The sequence below is a fragment of the Lipophrys pholis genome, assembly GCF_963383615.2.
Source record: "Lipophrys pholis genome assembly, chromosome: 3".
In the NCBI taxonomy this organism is placed as follows: Eukaryota; Metazoa; Chordata; class Actinopteri; order Blenniiformes; family Blenniidae; genus Lipophrys; species Lipophrys pholis.
Window position 1 is genome coordinate 11,990,642 of NC_137627.1, and position 21,158 is coordinate 12,011,799.

The window sequence follows — 21,158 nt, forward strand, 5'->3', positions numbered from 1 at the left end:
TGTTGTATGTTATTGTGGACTAATAATAATAATAATACATGTACTTAAGTTGATTAAAAATTCAAAAAAAAAAAAATATATATATATATATATATGTATTTTTTTTTTTTTAAATGAAGAAAATGAAAACAAACCCTTTGTTGCCAGGTTTTCTCTGGTTCTGGATCCCTCTGGATTCTTGAAGTGTACCTAATAAAGCGACCGGTGACAGTCTCCTTTCCAGGGGGAAATCCCTGCACGGTACTTCTTGACGGAGCTCTCCGGCGACCAATTGATCAAATGTCCCAGTGACGGTGGGAGGAGGGAACTGTGAGCTGTTCGGAGGAGGGACTTCCTTCATGGTCGCACTTGGATGGCAGGCAGCTTCTCGGAGCTGACACGTAACTAAAGTTAAAGGTGCTCCGGAGGCCTGGTCCCGGGACTGGAGTTCTCTGTCTTCATCGGCCGGAACGGGTTGAGTATTGCGGGGAACCGGCGAAGAGAGGAGCGCGGGCAGGGCAGCGCGGAGGCCGGATTTGAGTGCACTCCGGCGGGGCAGAGCTGACTTGGAAGTCGGGAGAAAAAGCCTGAGCGGCTTCTTTGAAGTTTCTGGAAGTGGAGCTGAAAATGTAACGTCGGCTGCACGGAAACACTGTGGTCGTTCTCTTCCCCTCTGCGTGGACATGCTCGGGGAGTGAAGGAGAGAGAAGGGGAAGGTTACTTCTTCTTTTTCTTCGGGAGGTGGAAAGTTGCGTCGGAAGTTTCCAGCAGCAGAGACGGGGCTTCCTGGCTCACACGCCGCGGGGAGGAGGGCTGCGGCTCCAACATGGGAAACGGGGTGTGCTCCCGCAGGCAGCGCAGGATCTTCCAGTGTCTGCTGCTGGTCACCGTGGTGTGCGGGATGCTGTACGGCGGCATGATCTCCTACGAGATGCACAAGCAGCTCCGGAGGACCGAGGCCATGGCTCTCAAGTACCAGCAGCACCAGGAGTCCCTCTCGGCGCAGCTCCAAGGTAAACACCCGGAGAGCGCTCACTCTCCCCTGGCTGGAGGGCACGGCTCCTCTCGGCGAGTTCAGACACCAGACCACACCGACAAAACACGGGGTTTAACGCTGTCCTCTTTCCTGAGAAACTCTCACATTAACTATTGCAAACATGAGCACTGATTTCGACTCATCACATATCGGATTTCAGTTCGGCAGACTTTTTGAACCTTTGAATTGTCTAAATAAATGAAAAAGTGAGTTATTTCAGCGGATGTGTGACCAAATCAAGTGTTTATGCACAGTTTGTTTACATATATTTTATTAGGATGATTGAAATCATTGTTAAATACTTAGATTTAATTGATTATCTGTATACAAAGGATGAAAAAATGACAATAGTGAGAACAAATAAGTTGATTTTCAAAAGTTCAAATTCATGTAAACATTTTTTATGTTCCAAATAGAATTAACTTTTTATTTTTGATACATTTGTCGTTGTTGTTGTTGTTTCGTTCTGGTAATTTGGGATAAAGTTGCACCCCAAATAGTATGTTTTTAAGCATGTATAACACAAACAAAATGAACAACATCAAAAACAAAACCCACAAGGCCAAGGACAAATAAAAAACACCCTTTCACATTTTCAATGTGCTGTAATCTTGATATAGCATTGCTAATATCTCTCCCCAAAATGTGCCCTATTTTGTAGCAGTAGGGAATCAATTTAATATAAGTAGATTTTATCGTATGTGAAATGTCATATTAAACCTGCATCAGTCAGTTTAAAAAAAATGGAATTTTTTTTTGGATGCTTTTATCATCAGATTAACATGTTTAATAAGGATTCACCAGACAAATCCTATTATATTCACTTTATCTGACATGTGTGTTATGTAACATTATGTATTTGCCTCTTCTCGTGTGTATTTTTAGTGCAGGGTACTTATCTTTATAATTTGCAGACACCTTCTGAATACATTATCTTATTTCGTTTAAACAACTAAAGATATTTGGTTTCTGACATCCTGTGGAAAAACTGATCAAGTAACCACAGCCAGTTCACACTGAAAAGATGTTGCCGTCTGTGTGAAATGCTGACTACAGTAGAAGTCAGCATTTATTTGCATGTTGGATGTGGGTCAGATGCAGGAATGTCGCCACACAGATAGTCCACTGATACGACTGACCAGACAGGACTGTAACAACACTGTAGCCAAGCTGTGATTTACCAATAACCTCGTTTTGACCTTTCCCCTTAAGAGACTTTCTAATCTTGTTAAGGTCTGAGCAGATTGAGTGTAAACGTTCCCCAGACATTCTACTTGTTTCCCCCCCGTCTACATTTTTTTCCATCTATTTATCTGTTTGCGTTGGACAGGTGGAAATGAAATCAGAACCAAGACTTCTCAGAACTGTTTTACTCCCTTCTAGTGTCTCTGATACACGGACACCTGGTTGTGTTTGCTGTGTCCCAAAGCTCACCTCAGCCGTATCTCCAGAGGTCAAAGGTCAGCCCCAACATCTGCTGCTGCCAGACTCGGGCAGGGCAACACAGAGGGGAACGGGAGCGCGGTCACCTCAGTTTCATGTTCGATAAACTGATGAAGCACAATGTTAAATTAAGTCAAAGTAAAACTTTTAATCCCAAGCCCCTTGGTTGCATGGGTGTGCGGCTCAATTTCTTTGAGGCTGCAACTGATATATTTTTGTGGACATAATACCCTGCACACAATAAGCATGGGAAAGGTCATACTAGAGTGGAAGGTCTCGGTTTCTGCATAACTATTCTTGAAGGGAAGTGGCTATGAGTGTTGTATTTTTGCAATAACAAAAAGGGAACAGCTTAAATGGACTGTCATAATCTGCATAAAGTTGGAGGGCAGTGGTTTTCAAAGTGTGGAATGAGCTTCAGAGGGGTTCATCAGCTGGACACCTTATTTTGTGCACAATTTGTTTTTGTCTTTAACTTTAAAAACGGATGATAAATAATGTAAGCTTTATAAACCAATGTTCTGGGGTGGAGTGTAACTCTAATGGACAGGAATTATCCAACTTGTTCAAATTTACACCAGGTATGTGCTAATTCTGTTGAGATATTCAGATTAATTAAAACAAAGCAAGTCAAGATACTCAGTCTCACACTCTCTTGTCTCATGCCGCAGGGATCTGTCTCACTACATTTTGTTATTGTTGTTGCACAAATTCACATTTTGATGAGGAATGCCTGTCATTAGATAAAACAAATGTTACCCCGCCCGACGTTAAACTGGCAGCTCTGCCAGCATACCTGTTCTTTTGTCATTGTTTGAGGCAAGCCAAGTCTTTCGTCTTCTGTGAGCCTCTCTTCCTGAAAAATGCGAACATTCCTGTATTGCATGACCGCACTGAAAACACTAATGTGAAGTGACTCAGGCTGCATTTAATAATTATATTAAAAGGAATGCATCTTCTATTCAGTTCCAGTTAATTATGCAATGATTTACTGTAAGTATCCAAAATTATGTTTTATTTTTGCAGCCCTTTAAAATGCAGGTGTTATATAGATTGATGTAATTAATGGATCAGACTAAATCTGATTAATTGCAGGAGCATGAAAAACTGAGTAGAACTACAAGTTAAATCGGCGACATTATTCGACCATGAGTTAGAGACGGATCTGATTGGTTAATGACTACTTAAGGGAGGTAGAGACACAGAGGAGTGGGACTATGTTTTGCTTAGACGTACTATCAGAAGAATGTTTCTCAAAACCTGAAATAAGTTTGCGCTTCCTCCACCTCTACAGTAGACAAGATGGTCTTGTCCAGCAGTAACCTCAGTGATTTACTCCCTTCATATAAACAAACTTGAAACACAGTCTGCTGTGCTGACAGGATGTGAGGGTCTGTGTCGTGCAGCCGGGTGGAGATTCTGCCCCCACGTTTTCACAACGAGGCTCGTGCCCACATCAGACGGTCGACAAGTGTGTCCAGGTCTCGGCACAGTCTGGACCTGATAATTCAACCCAGCCTATCTCCACCTAACAAGTTTCCTCTGCCTGCTATCCTCTGCAGTGTTTACCATGGAACTGCCTCTAAGCTCTCACAACGTCTTTAACAATATATCCGCACACTCGTATGTTGACCTGCGTTAACTTGGCTGTTGTTCAGCTCTTAAATCTTCTTTCTAAGACCGAAGATGATTTTTTTTTTTCCCCCCACCTCGGCTTCAGGTTGACACTGTACAAATGGCTCCCACTGCAGCTCTCAGACTGAAGCTGGTGTGTTCAGAAACAGAATGACTGTAGAACATGACTCCCTTTCCATAAATCGAGCACAGCTTAACTCGATCTGTTTCGCTCAAGTTGTGCGCCACACCCTCAGCTTTCATTGTGAAACAGCCAGTTTGAAACTGCCACTTGATACCTACAGCCGACTGTTGATGGCTGTTTTGTTGTTGTCCTATATTTAGAAGTTGGCTGTAGCCTGGGGGCCTGTGAGCCAGCCATATCGATTCACAGTTTCCCCGCTGTAACCACAAGCTGGCAGTTGTCAGGAGCACCTTGTTGTATTGCCGACAATTAAAGCAGGTTGACCCAAATGTGATGTAGCGGTTGGCACGATATGCCTGGTTCAAGTCTGTGCTCGTGGGGTGGGGGGTGGGGGGTCTGTGCAGAGTTTGCATGTTCTCTCTGGATGTGTGCAGCCCAGTTTCCCCTCCGCAGTCGAGATGCTGACCTGGTGAATCTGTCTCTAAATTAGGGTTGTCAGATTATGCCCCCTCACAGAGCTTTGTACCCCAAAGAGCCTGCTCAACTCTCACGAAACAACTTTTATCTTTTATCTCACAACCATTCAGTGCACCCCCCCACCGACCGAGCGCAGATTATGTATACTACATAATGATTACATACATGCATGATTATGGGTGGTTACAGTAGGAGTCCTAACAATGTTAAGATCTTTTGTGCAACGAAAGCTGGGGGTATTTTTTGTGTTTTCATAAATGTTGCAAGAAGTACACGCTCCATTAAAAAAAAAAACTATTGCACTGCTGTGGTGAAAAATAAATATACACATGCTCCTTTGACCTGATATCTGAGCCTCATCGGCATGTGTGTTGTTGTGCAGCCAGGCGAAACGAGCACAGCATCCATGAAACATGCATTCAACACCTTTAATGATTGGATCGAGCTGAGATCACTTCTCAGTCTCCACCTGTGTGTGTGTGTGTGTGTGTGTGTGTGTGTGTGTGTGTGTGTGTGTGTGTGTGTGTGTGTGTGTGTGTGTGTGTGTGTGTGTGTGTGTGTGTGTGTGTGTGTGTGTGTGTGTGTGTGTGTGTGTGTGTGTGTGTGTGTGTGTGTGTGTGTGTGTGTGTGTGTGTGTGTGTGTGTGTGTGTGTGTGTGTGTGTGTGTGTGTACCCACACTGACACATCACAAACAAAATCCTGGAGTCTGTCTGTCTGTTCCAATCCAATCTGTTCCACATCTGAAACCAGCAGGTCGGTAGAGGTCGCCACTACAGAGAGCGCTGTTGTTCTGGCCCGGCGGATGCACTTTAACTGCACTGTAAAGGAAAGGTTTCACTGGTCTGAAGGGAAATCCTCCGACAACAAGCACTCGCTCTCGTGCTCTCTTGAGTTTTGAACGAGATAAGGGTGGAAGTGTTTCGGGATGTGGTTGCTGGTTTGTGGGAGTTGTTATCAGTCTCATGTCTCAGAATTTAGTCATCTGGATCTGAATTCAGGTTCAATTCAGAAGGAGGGGGGGCGGGGGGGGGGGGGGGGGAGTGGTATTTTAAACTTTTATTCCTCATTTTGGCGTATTTGTTTTGATGTGAAGCTTGCCAAGTTTGCATATGAATTGCACCATGCAAATTAGACTTTTCCTAATGGTGCTAAAAGTACATTTTAATAATTCAAAAGATCATTCATCTAACTTTGTTTTGGTTTTTTTGAGTCTGTGGCTTTTTTGTAGCTGTTGCCTGGTCATGCTGACCCCATGGGAGAGGGTGTGTGCAGTGAGCTAAGCTCATCCAATGGCAGCATGGCCTCATCTTTGGCTCGATTCTAAAAGCTCACTGTCTCCGATGAGCAATCTAAAACCTCTGATGCAATGAACCTAACCTGCAAATGAATGACTTTGTGGGTCTGGGTTGAATTCAAGCCATTTTCATATTAAATAAACCTGAAGGTTTGTGTACGGGTTCTGCCTTGTGGGACATAACAAAAATTTAAAAACCAGCAAACGTTGACCTTCAGTGTTATAAGTGGTAGCATCAATCATAAGTCAAGCATATTATTTTCCAATATGTGTACAGGAAACATCCATCACGGCTGCTCCTGCATGTTTCACAGCAGATGAACAGATTTACTGAAGGTCTGCTTGTGTACAAAATGGTGCAAACACATATGGACGCTGATGTACTCCCTGAGCTTATTAAAGATTGGGTCTGACAGTCAAAATAACACTCCCTCTTTATTTAGCGTGTTTGTTTAAGTTTATTTTCAGGTTTGTCTATCAGAGGTTACAAAGTACAGGCTATAATTAATACTAATAGGTAATATACTATGCCCTATGTGATTCATCACCCTAATTCATGACGGAAACAGAAGGTGCAAATCTGTTCATCCTCAGCTGAGATGTTATTGTTCTGCGCTCGAACTCAACAGGTTTAATTCCAGAGGTTTTATTATGAGCTATTTATATATTTATATATCTTCTGTTCTGTGACTCATCGCCTTCACACACACAAACTGAAATTCATCGCTCCTTATTCGGGATCTCAGGAAAATAGGCATTTTGTCTGTTAAGTTAGTTATCTAACATTATGATACCCTCAATTTAAATTTTTTTTTGTTTATGTGGACTTTATCTTTGTCTATATAGGCTCTGTTTCAATCATTTCTTTTGGCCGTTGTTTATCTCTTCCCCTCTCTGGTTCTGCTGCCCTTGTGAAAGTAGCACATGATAGAGGCAGCGAAGAGTTTATCCTGGAATCTGTTGAGGTGGCACTCGGAGGGAAGAATAGCCACATCATCAGTTTGACCGCCCAGCTCCCAATGGCAGGAACAAGTCGAGACTTAATGTTCACAGTCCTGGTTTTAATGGCTGAATCAGAGGCTGCCCTTAGACCACAACAAGCTATTAGAGCCAGAGTGGTGTATGTAATTTGTAACATGAGCGCTTGTCAGTGTCTTGTTGTGGAAGTAGTTGAATGAAAGTAGTGCTTCATTTTGCTCCATAAAAGGCAAATTATTGTGTTTGCATGGTTCGTCTCAGGATCAGGAGATTTCTCGAGGCATGCAGAAACGGAAGAGGCTCTAAAAACACCCACAACCTGCAATCCTGCTATTGCGTCTCCTTTTTCCTGCAGTGCTGGGAAGTAGCTTACTGTTGAATGTGGCGCTATCCTGATATTCCATCGAAATTATTTCATTTTGATTTAATTTGATGACAAATCTGGTGAAGGTGAACTACGGATCTGTGTGCGCGAATGAAGTTTAGAGGACAGCTCGTGGTGTTAGATGTGAGCTCTATAGGACTGTGGTTATTATGATGAATTGTGTTCTGATGATTGACTAAACTCTGACAATAAAAGCTATACTTTGAGACAGAACACGCTCATACCTGTTCCTGCGATGACCTGCTTCCCTGTGGTTATACGAATGCACGAGGTAAACTCCAACCACCAAGTTCAATATTAGCCTGAACCAAATGAGCAGTCTCTTTCTCTTTGGTCTCTCTTGAGTCATTGCGATAAATTACAGTCTTGTGCTGTTGAAGAGTCGTCATGTATGCACTCAGATCACGGTCCAGTTGAATAAATGTCACACCTTGCTCTCATGCAAACTCTAAATTGCATGTCCTCTCTGAGTGCCCCTTGAAAAACAAATGCTCGAGCGTCTGTGAATGTGCTTGTGTTGCTTTGTTCAGTGTGCATATTTGTATTGGAGCTCTATTTTGTGTTTGATTCCACTGAGTGGAGTTCAAGGCACTCGTCTAAGCCCGTGTGTCCTCTGCGGCTTCACTCATGCCCACTCTTCCCCTCCTTGTTGTGTATTTTCAGTGGTATACGAGCATCGCTCCAGGTTGGAGAAGTCCCTTCAGAAGGAGAGGTTAGAGCACAAAAAAGCCAAAGAAGGTGAGAGAAATGACATCTATGCTCAATTTTGACTTTCCCTGGTGTATCTCCTGTCAAAAGAGCTTTGGGAGGAAATTTCAGCCTTCCTCTTAGGCTGTCTTCACACTTGTGGTGGCGTTTCCTTGGTCCAGGCCAAAGTTAAGGAACAAACTTCGCTCGGTCTGCTTTTTACCAGCTAAGAACTAACTCACAACAGTTACATTGAATATGAGTAATCCAATTTAAAAATGCAGCATGTAAACACAATTAGGGTCTAATCGGAGGAATTGATGGAATGCAGTTTTTGATGCGGTCCAGCGAAGCGGCACTGTCGGAGCTTTGCGTGCACGTCTGGACACAAACTGCTTATTAGAATATTTAGAAATGTTGAAAAACTTGACCGACTCGATAAAAGTAAAGTAGAAAATATGCTATCTTAAAATTATAGAGATCATAATTAGTTTCTTTCATGCAAAACTAGCAGATATGTGGAAAGTCGGACAAAACACGGAGAGAGTGGAGGCGGAGAAGGGACAATATAACAAGAGGGCAATGGAAGCACGGTGCAGTGCAGTGAACGCTGCCGTGTCGCCTCCATCGTAATCTGAGCAGCAGCACACAGACCGCCTGAGATATTTCGGGCCTCACACATAGAAAGTGGTCCGGCGGGGAGGAGAAACTAAAACCGAACAAACCACAAGGCATCTTTAATGTGCAGGGGCAAAGAGTGAGGTTTGCCTGTCGCTCATACTGTGTGCTGGTATCTGCTGAGTCAGGTGAAACATGCTCGCGTGCTCTCATGATGACGGTGATTATTATGACATTATGTCTGTTTCATCTGTTGCATAATATTTGTGTACATTGTATAGTAGCTGAAATTAACCCCTGTGTCTTTTGTAGATTTCCTGGTTTATAAACTCGAATCACAACAGTCGATGAACAAGGAGAAGGTATGTTTTCCTCGATGGTTACTGTATTTACTGACCTTTATGAAGTAGCACAATAACAAAAAATGCAGCTGAATATCTATGAAGAACTCTATGAAGCCTGTGCTGGTCAAATAGTGTCGCTCTGACTATGCTTCACCAGCCACATAATCAATCTCTATTATCAATTGATACAGCAACAGTTTGTATAAGATGCAAAGACAGTGGTTCCACAGGTGTTCGTGTAACCTTTGACATTTCTTTTGCATTAACAGCAAGACTCCTCCAGCAGACTGAACTCTTTACAAGTGCAACACCAGATGTTGAAGGTATGAGTTACCATCAGTGTTTCTCTCTTTGACATAAATCCCTGTCGTATCATCCGGTCAACTTCCTGTCATTTCCACACAGATACACGGTCCTTGACCTTACCACACATCCTTCCTCTGTTTTGCTTGTTTCGTGGACGTGTGCGGCTGTAAAAGGGGGGGATTATGACACCACTCTCTTGTTTGCGTCAGAATCAGCACGATGACCTGAAGAGGCAGTATTACGAGCTGCACGATCAGCACCAAGCCCAGGGGGAGGACCACAACCGGCTGCTGGACGAACACAAGGAGCGCTTCGAGAAACTGCAGCAGACCAAAGAGCTGGAAGTCTCCCAACTCAAAGGTAGAGGCAGACATACAGTAGATGGTCCTAAAACGTCTTGGGCTAAAATGAGGAAGTGCCACAATATCACAGGAATGGTATTTCTGTCTTTTGTCTCCATCTCCCGTCATAATGAAATACTGCATGTGGTGAATGATCTTCACTGTGTCCTGCCCATCTTTCTCTACCACTTTATTTAAGTCACCACTTAACCTTAAGCAAAAGTTTTTGGTCGGTGGGTTTCCTTGCACTTGCCTAATAGTTTGCATGTTGTCCAAACCTAGAATAGAACTAGGAATTGTTTTCTTTGATGACAGAGTGCCAACCTCTACTCCACTATGTGGGCTGAGATGTTCTTGTTTTCAATGGAGGGCGTCAAGAATGATTTCTTATAATTGAATCGAAATAGTTCTATACTATATTCATGTTGAACTCAGAGGATGGACATGTTAGATGTGCAGTTGTGAATGAACTAAAAAGAAATTACCTCCTTATTTGTTTGCTGTCTGTTGTTTGCAGAAAGTGCCTATAATCTACGAGAGGAGAATAAACAACTGAGGAAAGCCCATCATGACATCCACACACAGCTACAGGACGCACAGGTGAGAGACTTCCCTTCTCTCTTCTCATTGTTAATGTTTTCTACAAGAGTCCACAGACAGATCCTGGAGTCCACCTGACGCGCATGTTTTAGACAACCGTTTGAAATTAAAAGAATTTATAGAATGTAAAATTAAGGATGACCCCTGTTTTCTCATGTTGAGCTCCTCTTAATTTGAAGAAGAATTGTTCATTTATGTGCTCCTTTGTGTTCAGGTCCAGCACCAGGGCCTGAAGGCCTCCCACGACCTGCTCGCACTGACACTAGAAGACCACAAGAGTGCGCTGGCTGCAGCTCAGGTAGGAGAACAGTACAGCACGAGTACTAGTTTTTATTAGGCTTAAAAATGTGCTGTATAAATGGGTGAAAAGGGATGCCTGATGAAGCAGAACTAAAACATCCTGTCGGCTTTAATTTAGTTTTCTGAATAAAGCAGAAAAATATGTGTTGCTCTTTACTGCATGATCCTTATCGGGGGGGGGGGGGGGGGGGGGCAACGACGCCAAAGCCAGGGGTGTTTTTGTGTTTCGTTTTGTTTTTGTCTAATTAGAAGAGATAATGTTGTTTCTCCTTGAGAGTTACCCTTAAAGTGAGACAATATACTGCACCGCACTCCTAATTTCCCTTCTGTCTGCACCTTTAAATGTTTGCTTACTGTCGTCTCTTTGTCTGTCTGCATTAGCTTATTTGTTTTGTTTTTTTCAAGCATGTCCTGCTTCCTATCTCTTGTCGGACACACACACACACACACACACACACACACACACACACACACACGTTCTTACACTCTTTCTTCACTCCGGGGGGTTTGGTTTGGTCCGGGCTGTCAAAGCTCTGCAGCCAATCAGCCAGAAAGCTATAATGGAGAGACCGAAGCGAAACAAAGGCAGAGAGGCGAAATTTCAGAAGATATTTTGGGAGACTGACTGATAGTCGGCCTGTAGTGCTACAGAACATCTCGGAAAGAGCTGAATCTAGAAGGTGGATCGCTTCACTTAGCAGGAAATGCTCAAATGTACGGATAAAGAGATTTTATTTGAAGCGTTTTAATTGGTGGCTGTAATGTAGATTTGTTGGATCTGCTTTCAGAAGAGTGCAGGCCAAGTTGTCATAAAGAAATATGCACAGTCAAGTCGAGTGGTTCCATTTCTACTTTTCACGTGTGCCTTCAAGGCTTTCAATGGTTTTAGGTTGGAGACCGGCCTGTAAATTGCCGTCCTCTACTTGGCTCTACATCTTTCGAATATTTCTTCAATGTTTCAGTTACTCATGACCCAGTCTCGCCTCATAATTTGGTCCTTGTCAGACTTAGAACATCAATTTTAAAGCTGTGTTCTCTTTTCTCTTTTTTTTTTTCGGCATATCAGATTTGTGCTTGAAGGCACTTTGGCCAGCAGAGCTAACAACCATTACCCTGCAGTGTGTGGGCTCAAACCAGCTTTCACACAGACATTTAAATTCCTTGTTGTTATAGAACTCCAAGTCAAAGCCAAATACTTTTATCATTTCGTGTGAGAAAATCTCAGCAGAGAAATTCAAGGCTGCCGAGCAGGAGCTGTCTCTAATCAAGTCCTGAACAAACTGCGGAGAAAAAACATTTATATTGAGCAGAACTGCTGGGCCCTCAATAGCTGTCTTAGGTTTTCATGTTGCCCTTTCAGGAAGACAAATTGCTCACCCCTGCTTTAACTGCTGCTATGATTAAAAAAAGTTGTTCTCCTGCCAGTGATCATATTGTTATGGCTGTCAGTGTATGCTAGTACATATTTTAATGATTGGCACTGCTTTTAGTTATCCTTTTTATATTGACCCCCCCCCCCCCAGTCATTTTTGAACACCTTTTTATAAAGTGTAATTAATTGCTTAAGTGCTAATAGATAAATGAGCTTTCTCTGGGGCCGGCTGGTTTCAAGTCTTCAGCGTTTCTCTAACGATCATGACATTAACCTGGCCATTATTAAAAGGTCACGAGTTTCTCACTTTCTCATTAGCTAACAACAAGTTATCGACGGCCATAAATGTTTGCAATCACCAATTAAAGCAGTCAAGCAGTCAGCTATCAGGCTCATTGTTGTGAATGTGAGTTTAGTGATTTGTTGTCCACGTCTTGGAGGTGAAATTGTGGACAGACAAACACCAGCAAGCAATAAGCTTTTTTTTATAGCTAATAAGTCACAGATGTTGTTATGAATGGGGTGAGGATTATTTCCTTGTTTAATTCCATAGAGGGACTATTTCTGTATTGTGGGAACTCTGCAACATAACATGAGTTTGTGTATGTTGTTCTTTTTAGGCACAGGTGGATGAATACAAACAGTTCAAAGAGTCCGTGAAAAAAATGCCGAACCTGGCACTACCTGCACAAAGCCCAGTAAATGCCCAGCTGCCACAAGCAGCCGCCCTCGGTCCCGAGTCTCATGTCCACGATGTCCCGCATGCGCCTGGTGTGGACCAGATCAACAACATCCAGCCCATTCATGCAGATGACGAGTCGCACCGAGACACCGAGTCGAGGGTAAAGTGCAGTTCTTTGTCCAAGAGAGAATATCCTGTAGATATAAAAATGATCTTCTAACCTCCCCTGGGGGTTTTTTTCCGTCCTCTCAGTTGGACAATCAAGTTCAGGAAGAGAAAGTCCAGCCGGCGATCAAGTCTCATCCTGTTGAGTCCCAGCACAACCTGTCGGAGAGAGACGAGGATGGAGAGGCCGAGAGGAGGAGGGAGCTGGCGGAGGAGGAGATGGCCCAAGCAGGCCAGCCTCAGAAGCTGGAGGAAGACCCTGAACAACAGGAGGAAGAGGAGGAGGACCAGCCAGAGGAGGACCAGCCAGACGAGAACGCCTTGGACCGACAGAGACGTCAGCCACAGCTGGTCAGCACTTACTTATAGTAACATAGTGGACTGCAGTGAATTACATTTATTGGATCATAAGCAACAGTCCTAATTATTGCACTTTGCTGTTTTCTGTTAGGACCCCCATGCAGCGATGCCCCAGCTGCCCCAGCTGCAGCACCAGGCGCCGGCCCCGCCGGAGCATGTGAAGTCTGCCTACGAGCAGCAGCAGGAGCAGCAGCGCCTGGAGGCCCAGAGGGCCGAGGAGCGCCGGCAGATGCAGCTGCGACAGGAGGCCCTGCAGGCCCAGAGAGACAAGGTGCTGAAGGAGCGCGAAGAGAAGCTGAGGCAGGAGCAGGAGCGAGAGCGGCAGCAGCACAGGGAGGCCGACAGGCGGGAGCAGCTGCTCAGAGAGGAGCACCAGAGGTACAGTGGCTTTTTCCACACACGGCACATTTACTCAAACGCCTATGAGCTTCTTGATCAACTAATGTGTTGCGATGAAGATTACAAGACTTTTTTTTTTTTCCCCTGTTTATTTTCAACATTCACTATGATAAGTAGTAACCACGGTTACCATAGAAACCAGAGGATTGGCGACACCGGCTCCACCACACAGCTGGTTCTGCAACTGTTTGCCAATACAACTGAGCAATTACAAAAGTTCTCCGCAACACTTCTCATGAATCTGACTGGAAGTTGTGACGGCCACTTTGCACACCAGCCGGACCACACACACATTTATCGTATTTGGTTTAAGTCCGTGCTATGATTCAAAGGATACACGTGAGCAATTATGTGAACAATTATTTACTCTATTAATCTGACCAAATAAAATCCCTTCTCACAAGCACACATTATTGACTTAGCAATTGAAGGTGATGTTTACCTTTTCATTAACGTCGTTCTTATTAAAGATTATCGTTAATCTAAACTCACTTTCACATTAGGAATGGCAAAGATGAACTTGTTGTCTACTCACAGAACTGGAATGAGTCTCATGACGTGGATATTTGTCAGATCAGAAAGAAGAAAGTGTGATAGACGAGCAGATGTGGTTTAAAGCGACCCTGTGACAGTTTGAGGCCCAACGCAGGGAGGTCGTGGTGGTTTAAAAGCACTTATTGGTTTTGGTCCAGTCGAGACTCGGTGTCTGACGGTCTTTTGCTGTCACTGTTGCTTTTAGGAAGCGGTCAGAGTACGAGAACATCGGTAATGACATCGTCCACGGAGAAGAGGACCCTCGCGCTGACGACGAAGAAGGTGAAACTGACAAATCACGACATTTTACTGGCAGTGAAGTGTGCTGAGCTCTGTGAGTGAATGTTTCAGGGGGTGTCTGCTGTACTCGCAGTGGCAGCTGGCTGGCTCAGTGGATTTTGTTTGTGTTTCCAGAGAGAGACGCTCACATGATACACGATGAGGAGGAGGAGGAGGAGAATGTGCATCACGGCGTGGCGCCACATCAGCAGGTGACTGTCGAACTGTCTAGCTCCCCATCCTGCCCCCCTCTATCTGCTCCTACCTGTCATTCCCACCTTCTCTAACATCTACTTCTCGGTCAACCTCTGTTTTTTTTTTTTTTTTTTCAGTAAATCCTCTTTAAAAAAGGCAGATAACCGACGCAGCACGAGGATGTATTAAACTTATTGTTTTACCTACTTTTCTTTCTCTCGGGTAAATTTAAAGTCCTCATTTGCCTGCAACCGTGACAGGGCGCCGTAGAGGGTGAGCTGGACCCCGAGGACGACCCCAACAACCAGGGGGAGGACGAGTTTGAGGAGGCGGAGGACGAGCGGCCACACCACAGAGTCGGTGAAGAGGAGGAGGAAGCGGCAGAAGAGGACGAGGAGCCGGCCGCACCCGCGCAACACGCCGACGCACACGCCGGAGCTCAACAACCCGCCGTGGAGGAGGAGCTGGTGGTGAGTGAGGGAACACACACACACGCACGCACGCACGCACGCACGCACGCACGCACGCACGCACGCACGCACGCAGAGGAAAGAAAATGAGGTTTAAGGTAAAGTTCTATTCGAACAATTGTATGGTTTTTTTGTTGTTTTTTTTACCCCAGATTGCTGGGAATCCAGATCAGCAGGAGGACACACTGGACGACCAGTATCAAGAGGAAGTAGACGATGAGGTAACTTGTGCTTTACGGAGAGTGAAACTGAAGGATCTGCTGTGAGATTCACCGTGTCCTCGTCCGTTTTCTCGCTCAGGCTCAGGAGGACATCGCTGGCGGGCAGAAGAGAGAGGAGGGGGAAGGGGTCGAAGAAGAGGAAGATGACGATACATATAATGAAGAGAACATGGAACAGGTGGGTAAACCAGCTTCACAACTTCCATCATTCATTCATCTGAGAGGAGAAACTTTATGCAGGATGCAAAAAACAAGCCAGAAGTGTCTGTGGGTATTTCACATTGTTTAAAAAAAACAACAAAAAACACTATTTTGAAATTCAACTTGAAAATGTCAGCTTCAAATTCAGGTTTTGTGAAAAAAATTGGGAAACAGACTCCTTTAATGTTATACTCATGCCTCTTTGTGCAACTAACTTTTGGAGTTGTTAGTAGCTCTCTTTTTTGCTGCTTTGGTCAAGATCATATTAGTTTGTTTGTGGCGCCTTGTGAGTGTGATTTGGGAAAAGGATTTTTTTTATTTCTTTTTTTTATTCACGAGTGTTTCACTAATGTAACACTCTGAAAGATTTCCTGGCTGAAGCAACTTGTTTCACCCTGTTAAAACGATTGCTTTCACCTCCACGAGCTCATATTAGTTCCTGTGAGTGTTTTGGTCTTTTTTCGTGCCGGTAACTTGAACCGTGAGACCGCCAGTCTCCTGATAAATGAGGGGAGGTCAGGTGTTGAGTCGGCCGGGGTGTCAGGTTTTCACTTGCGTTCCTTTTATTCCATTTTGTCCCACAAAAAAAAAAGAAAATTTGAATTGGAAAGAGTTAAGTCCATGGAAGTCCAGTCAATAACAATATATTATTAAAAAGTAGGTTTATTCATTTATTTATTTTTAAATAGGCGACAATTGTTTTTGTGTAGTTTGAGGAATGACTTCTCAAAACTACAAATATCTTTTAAGACATATGACTTACTCACTACTTTACGCTCGACTCCTGATTTTGGAGAACAACCGTCATTTATTTCGCATCTTCCTTTTATACTAAAAATGCTGCATGTGTGTATTTTTTGGTCATTTGTGGCTATTGCAAAACGCTTTCAATTAAAGGACTGATTACACCGTGTACAGAGGGGGTGGTTTGGTTTGCAAAGCTCATGTTTCTTACTCTCACCTTCTCAGTAACTTGAGCTCAGTGGAGCATGAGCTTCCAGCTTTATTCAGGCACGGCTGTTCTGATGAGGGCGGATAATACCTCTGCCCGTGTGCAGTCGGGTCCAAGAAATGTTTAGACACTGACACCGTTGTTGAGCTCGGCTTTGCACGCCACTGCAATGACATGAAACAATGGAGATGCGTATTGGGTGTCGGAATTACAACGGCTCTCTAAAGGACCAAAAGGCCATTATAATGAACACGTAGCAGATAAACACTCAGTGTGGGCAATGTTTATATGATTGTGATATGTGGTGCAAAAGAAAGGACACACTGGTGACCTGAAGAGAAAACCAGTTTGGTAGATCACATAGGAAGCTTTTCTTCTTCCTTCACCGTCCAGGAGGTCAGAGTGTGGCCAGGTTTGGCCGTTGACTGGCATTGACTGATGGTTTGAGAATAGCAGAGGTGTTTCTGGTAATATTATCCACTCTCACTCATCCAAATGTTGCAAAACTCATTCAGCCAGTTGGGCAAGTCTCCTGCAAAGAATAACAAGCTGCTCATGATTCCCCTCCAGGGTGACGTAAAAAACCGGGAAGGACCAAGAAAGGAGGCGGCTCACCAAAATGACGCAAAACATAACGAGGAGGAAAACTACGAGGAGGACGAAATGGAGGAGGAGGAGGATATGGTCGGCGGAGACAAGGGAACCAATCGGCGGGCAGAAATGTAGGACAGACGCGTTCCAGTGCCTTTTCAGCTGCCCCCAGAGCCGATCAGGTCGCGAGGGGGAAAAAAAAAACAGCCATCCAGTCAAGAGTTGTGAACGTTGGGATTGTTGGGATTTTGTCCCCGGGGATGCGATTCCAAACACTGAGGTCGGATCAGCTTACACTGTGGAAATGGACACATACTGTACGTTCTTTTATCCCTTCGCATTTCTGTCAACTTGTACGTCTGTCTGATTCTCCCTTTTTTTTTTTTTTTTTTTTTAAATCAAACAGAATGTATTTCTATCCAGTTGCTGTCCTTTGAGTATATGTAAAGAAAGCAAAGATAAATTATGTTATTCTGACGTCTTCACTTTCAGGCCTTTATATGTATGTTTTTATGCTGATGTTTCTTTTTTTTTTTTTACAGCGCAAATGTTAATCGACATCTTGCATTCCAGTTGTTCAAGTCGGTTTCTGTTATTTATTGTTGCTGGAAACAACTATGACAATCGTTAAAGGTGCAACTTTGTTGTTGTTGTTTTTTTTTTTTTTTGGTCTGGCTGACAGAAATACTTTACGTCACAAGTGTTTACCAACTTTTTGCAGTTGATATATGGCAGCACTTTGCACTGGGTGTTTTTGTAAATGTCAATCAGGAGGGCATTTTGGGGGGAGGAAAACTGTTCTTCACTCTTAAGTGTCACTCTCAAGTGTCACTCTCACATGTGCCTTTGCATTCTTATGGAAAAAAACCCGTAGGTTTGAGTTCTTTTCCATACTGTGCCTCAGCATGGCCTTAAATGTCAGCATGTCTCATGTCAACTGCTGACGTGAAAATCAGTCCACCAACCTTTTCGCAGCGTATTCGGTCTACTGTACGATGTATAGTAAAATAAATGCTGACTTATTTGTACATTTGTATACGGTTTGTATTTGCTACAAAACTATAGGACGTTGGTTTTACTACACCATGTTGTGAAAAGGCATGTGTGGATTAAAGAGGATCAAATGATAGGTATATTAGTTTGTGTTTAATTTATAATTCGCGGGATCTGTCGGCCAACAGAGGGAAGACGGGGCACTGCACGGCATCCCGGACATTGAGAAACACCCAGGTTCACTGGATTGGGACATTTTTACAGTAAACAGAGTAGTAGCCCCTCCGTAGCGGCTCCATGAAACTTATGCAAATCAACGTTTTGCTTTCATTTTTATTTTATGTACAGTTTTTCCAAAATGGTCTAATCTCGGGGATAAAAAATGTAAAATAAAGGCATAACAGGCACAATTACTAAAAATGTATAAAATAGCTAAAACTACTGGGGGAAAACTGCAAAAATGCTAAAATCACTAAAAGTAAAGAAAAAGCTTAAGATTACTAACATAGCTGAAAGAGTCCGAACCATTAGGAAATGCACAGCGGCTATAAATAGCTAAAATACGAAAGATGAATCAAATTGCTAAAGTGTTAAAAATCCATGACAAAACTAAGGAAAATTGGTCAAATTAGCAACTGAAGCAAAATAAAAAAAGGATATTTCAATTGTAACTAATAAATGTCATGAATGCAATCTTTTAGTTGTTTCTTCATTTTGGATCTTTAGCATGTCTTGCAGAGCCAGATACATCTTATTTGGTGGAAAATCACAAAACCGGCTCTTATGGTCATGAAGGTTGTAGAATCCTGATGTAAAGGAAATTATCGATCATCCACTGCACCTGTTGCCTGACTAAAAACAATAATTGATGCATGTATTACTGATTTGTAATAAGCACATAATCTTACTTCCAAGCGCCTTTCAAACTGACGACAAATATGCATGAATAACAAGACACAAATGAATAAATAGTCAGTTGACGTCCCATATCAAGGGAGCTCGGTTGTTCACATTTGCACTGCGAGACGCCAAAGTTCTGGAGTATAAATCCTGTCGTCCCTGCTCTCATCGAGCCCTTCCTGGTTGAAAACAGGGGTGAGGAGATTGTGCGTGAACTCTCTCGCATAGGAAATGAAGCGGCAAATCAGGATGAAATGAAAATCAAACGAGGGGGGGACGACTGAGAAAGGCACTGAGCAACATTTGTCCCCGCAACTCACAGTCTCGATCACAGCATCCCTCCCCCTCCCCCTCCCTCTCCATCTCCACTCCTCCTCGGTTCCTGTCATCCTCGATGTGTTCGCTCCCACTCGTTCCCTCCCTCTCTGCCTCTCGCCATGCCCTCCTCTCTGCTCCTGCTCCTCTTCCTGTCATCATCCCTCTGCTGTGGTGAGATTATTGATCTCCCCAGAGGGACTGAGGGATGCTGGAGGAGTACGGCAGTAACAGGTGTCTCATTACTGTGCTAATAGCAGGCCATCGGGAGATGGCACACACACACACACACACACACACACACACACACACACACACACACACACACACACACACACACACACACACACACACACACACACACACACACACACACACACACACACACACACACACACACACACACACACAGATATATTTTTAGTGACAAGCAATGGCAGAGAAGATAACTCTTCTACAATCCTTACGTTCCTGCAATCGCTCAGTCATTTCACGGGTGAATTACCAAGCATGAATAATTTTCACTTGTCGATTGCCTTAAGCTGAAATCTATCTGGAGACAAATGCCCACACGATTGCCACCGATTATCAAACCTTCCATTTAAAACCGATGCAAGATTTACTTGAAAGCTAAAAGCTTTAAGCTCTGGGATGATTTTTTATTTTATTTATTTTCCCCTCCGCCTACAATTTTTCAGGGGCGAATCAACTCCTCACCTATTTTACTGGCAAACTGGAAGAACTCCTTGCCTCAAAACGGGCTGCAAAGACAGCTGATAGCACGTAACAAGCGGCACTTAGAAAGACCTGCTTCTCTTCTCTCGACCTGGACCCACTGAGCTCGTTATCCTCTGTCTCTGCGGCGCTGACAATCTCTCATCCACCAGCCGGAGACTTCAGTTTGCTGCACGTTCGACACACAATCACACAAACAATCTCTCACACTTAAACACTTCCCAATGAGGCATGTAACTGGCTGTGTGCTCGTTTAGAGAGATATCAGCCGCGTTGATTGTGCGTTACCGAGCAGAGAGGAACGCTGCAGCTCGTTTGCCGCGCGTCGTACCAGATACCTGTCTGGAGGCAGAGGCGGTTACTTGGGTGCACATGTGGCATTATTCATACTCGTGTTCTGCAGCATCAGATAACAAAGTGTGTTTATGATGCAGGTGCAAGGCGGAAAGTGAAACCGCGTTTAAAGAACTCACTGCTGCAATGTATGAATAAATCAACGGTGGGATGAGGCAGCATGCGTCTGTGTGTGTATTATGGAACCCTCTTTTATACATCCACGGCGTGACTCTTGCTGTACTGTTCTGCAGTCCAAGAGCACAAACACTTTCAGTGGATATTAACTCCCACCAGTGCGAGTACATGTCGAGCTGCTATGGATTCCACTTTATCTATGTACGTCTGCATCTGTGTGACTTGCAGCATGACGCTCACGGGTCATTACCCAGTCAGCCCGAGGACACACGGGGCCATTATCCGAGGGAGTCTGGACACTAAATGTTTGATAAGCCTCGAAAGCGGATGTCCTGTTTCTCTTCTCATATGTTACGCAAGTCAAAGAAAACAGCTGCCAGTTAAAAAGCTTTGAAAGCTCCAAGCAGCGGGGACTACATTCGTGAAAGTTGCTTTTGGGGTTCTGTTTTTGCTGATCGGGCCATGTTAACCGAAATAAAACTTGTATGATGTGTGGTGCAGCGTGGAGCAAAAAGAGGAGCGTGAATGTGTCAGCTCAGGAAAGAGATGTCGAGTTGGTAGAGATGAGTCATGGAGCGATCTGATTGGCCGACTCTCTTTCCCAATAAAAGTTTGTCATTCAGTTTAAGAAGTAAAGAACAAAATAACTGTGGTAAGAACTATGGTATTTTCCATTTAATACTCAAATCCTTGTCAAGCCTTTACAAAAACTCGTAAAAAAAAAATACCAGGAGTGTATTTGTACTTTGTACTTCTAATATTACTAAAATCGCAT

At 43.8% G+C, this 21,158-nt stretch overlaps 1 protein-coding gene across 2 annotated transcripts; it reads left to right on the forward strand.

Moving 5' to 3' along the window:
• The first annotated feature begins 295 nt into the window (after positions 1-295).
• Positions 296-18,653, forward strand: golim4a (golgi integral membrane protein 4a). Of its 2 annotated transcripts, XM_080459473.1 has the most exons (17): positions 296-992; positions 8,016-8,090; positions 8,970-9,019; positions 9,271-9,324; positions 9,517-9,667; positions 10,166-10,248; positions 10,463-10,546; positions 12,541-12,762; positions 12,855-13,118; positions 13,219-13,505; positions 14,266-14,342; positions 14,475-14,551; positions 14,795-15,004; positions 15,157-15,225; positions 15,305-15,403; positions 16,772-16,845; positions 16,949-18,096. In XM_080459473.1, exons 1-16 carry the CDS (start codon positions 806-808, stop codon positions 16,811-16,813), a joined length of 2,031 nt encoding a protein of 676 aa, XP_080315599.1. In that variant the 5' UTR covers positions 296-805; the 3' UTR covers positions 16,814-16,845; positions 16,949-18,096. The 2 variants fall into 2 exon arrangements, with proteins under 2 accessions (XP_080315599.1, XP_080315598.1); XM_080459472.1 differs by lacking the exon at positions 16,772-16,845 and having other exon boundaries at positions 16,949-18,653.
• The last annotated feature ends 2,505 nt before the right edge of the window (positions 18,654-21,158 follow it).

Bases quoted from the DNA above. Each gene is read 5' to 3' on its own strand.
- golim4a (XM_080459472.1), top strand. From the start codon at position 806: ATGGGAAACGGGGTGTGCTCCCGCAGGCAGCGCAGGATCTTCCAGTGT. The intron at 993-8,015 runs GTAAACACCCGG...GTGTATTTTCAG, and splicing joins CCTCTCGGCGCAGCTCCAAG to TGGTATACGAGCATCGCTCC. The intron at 13,506-14,265 runs GTACAGTGGCTT...TGTTGCTTTTAG, and splicing joins CTCAGAGAGGAGCACCAGAG to GAAGCGGTCAGAGTACGAGA.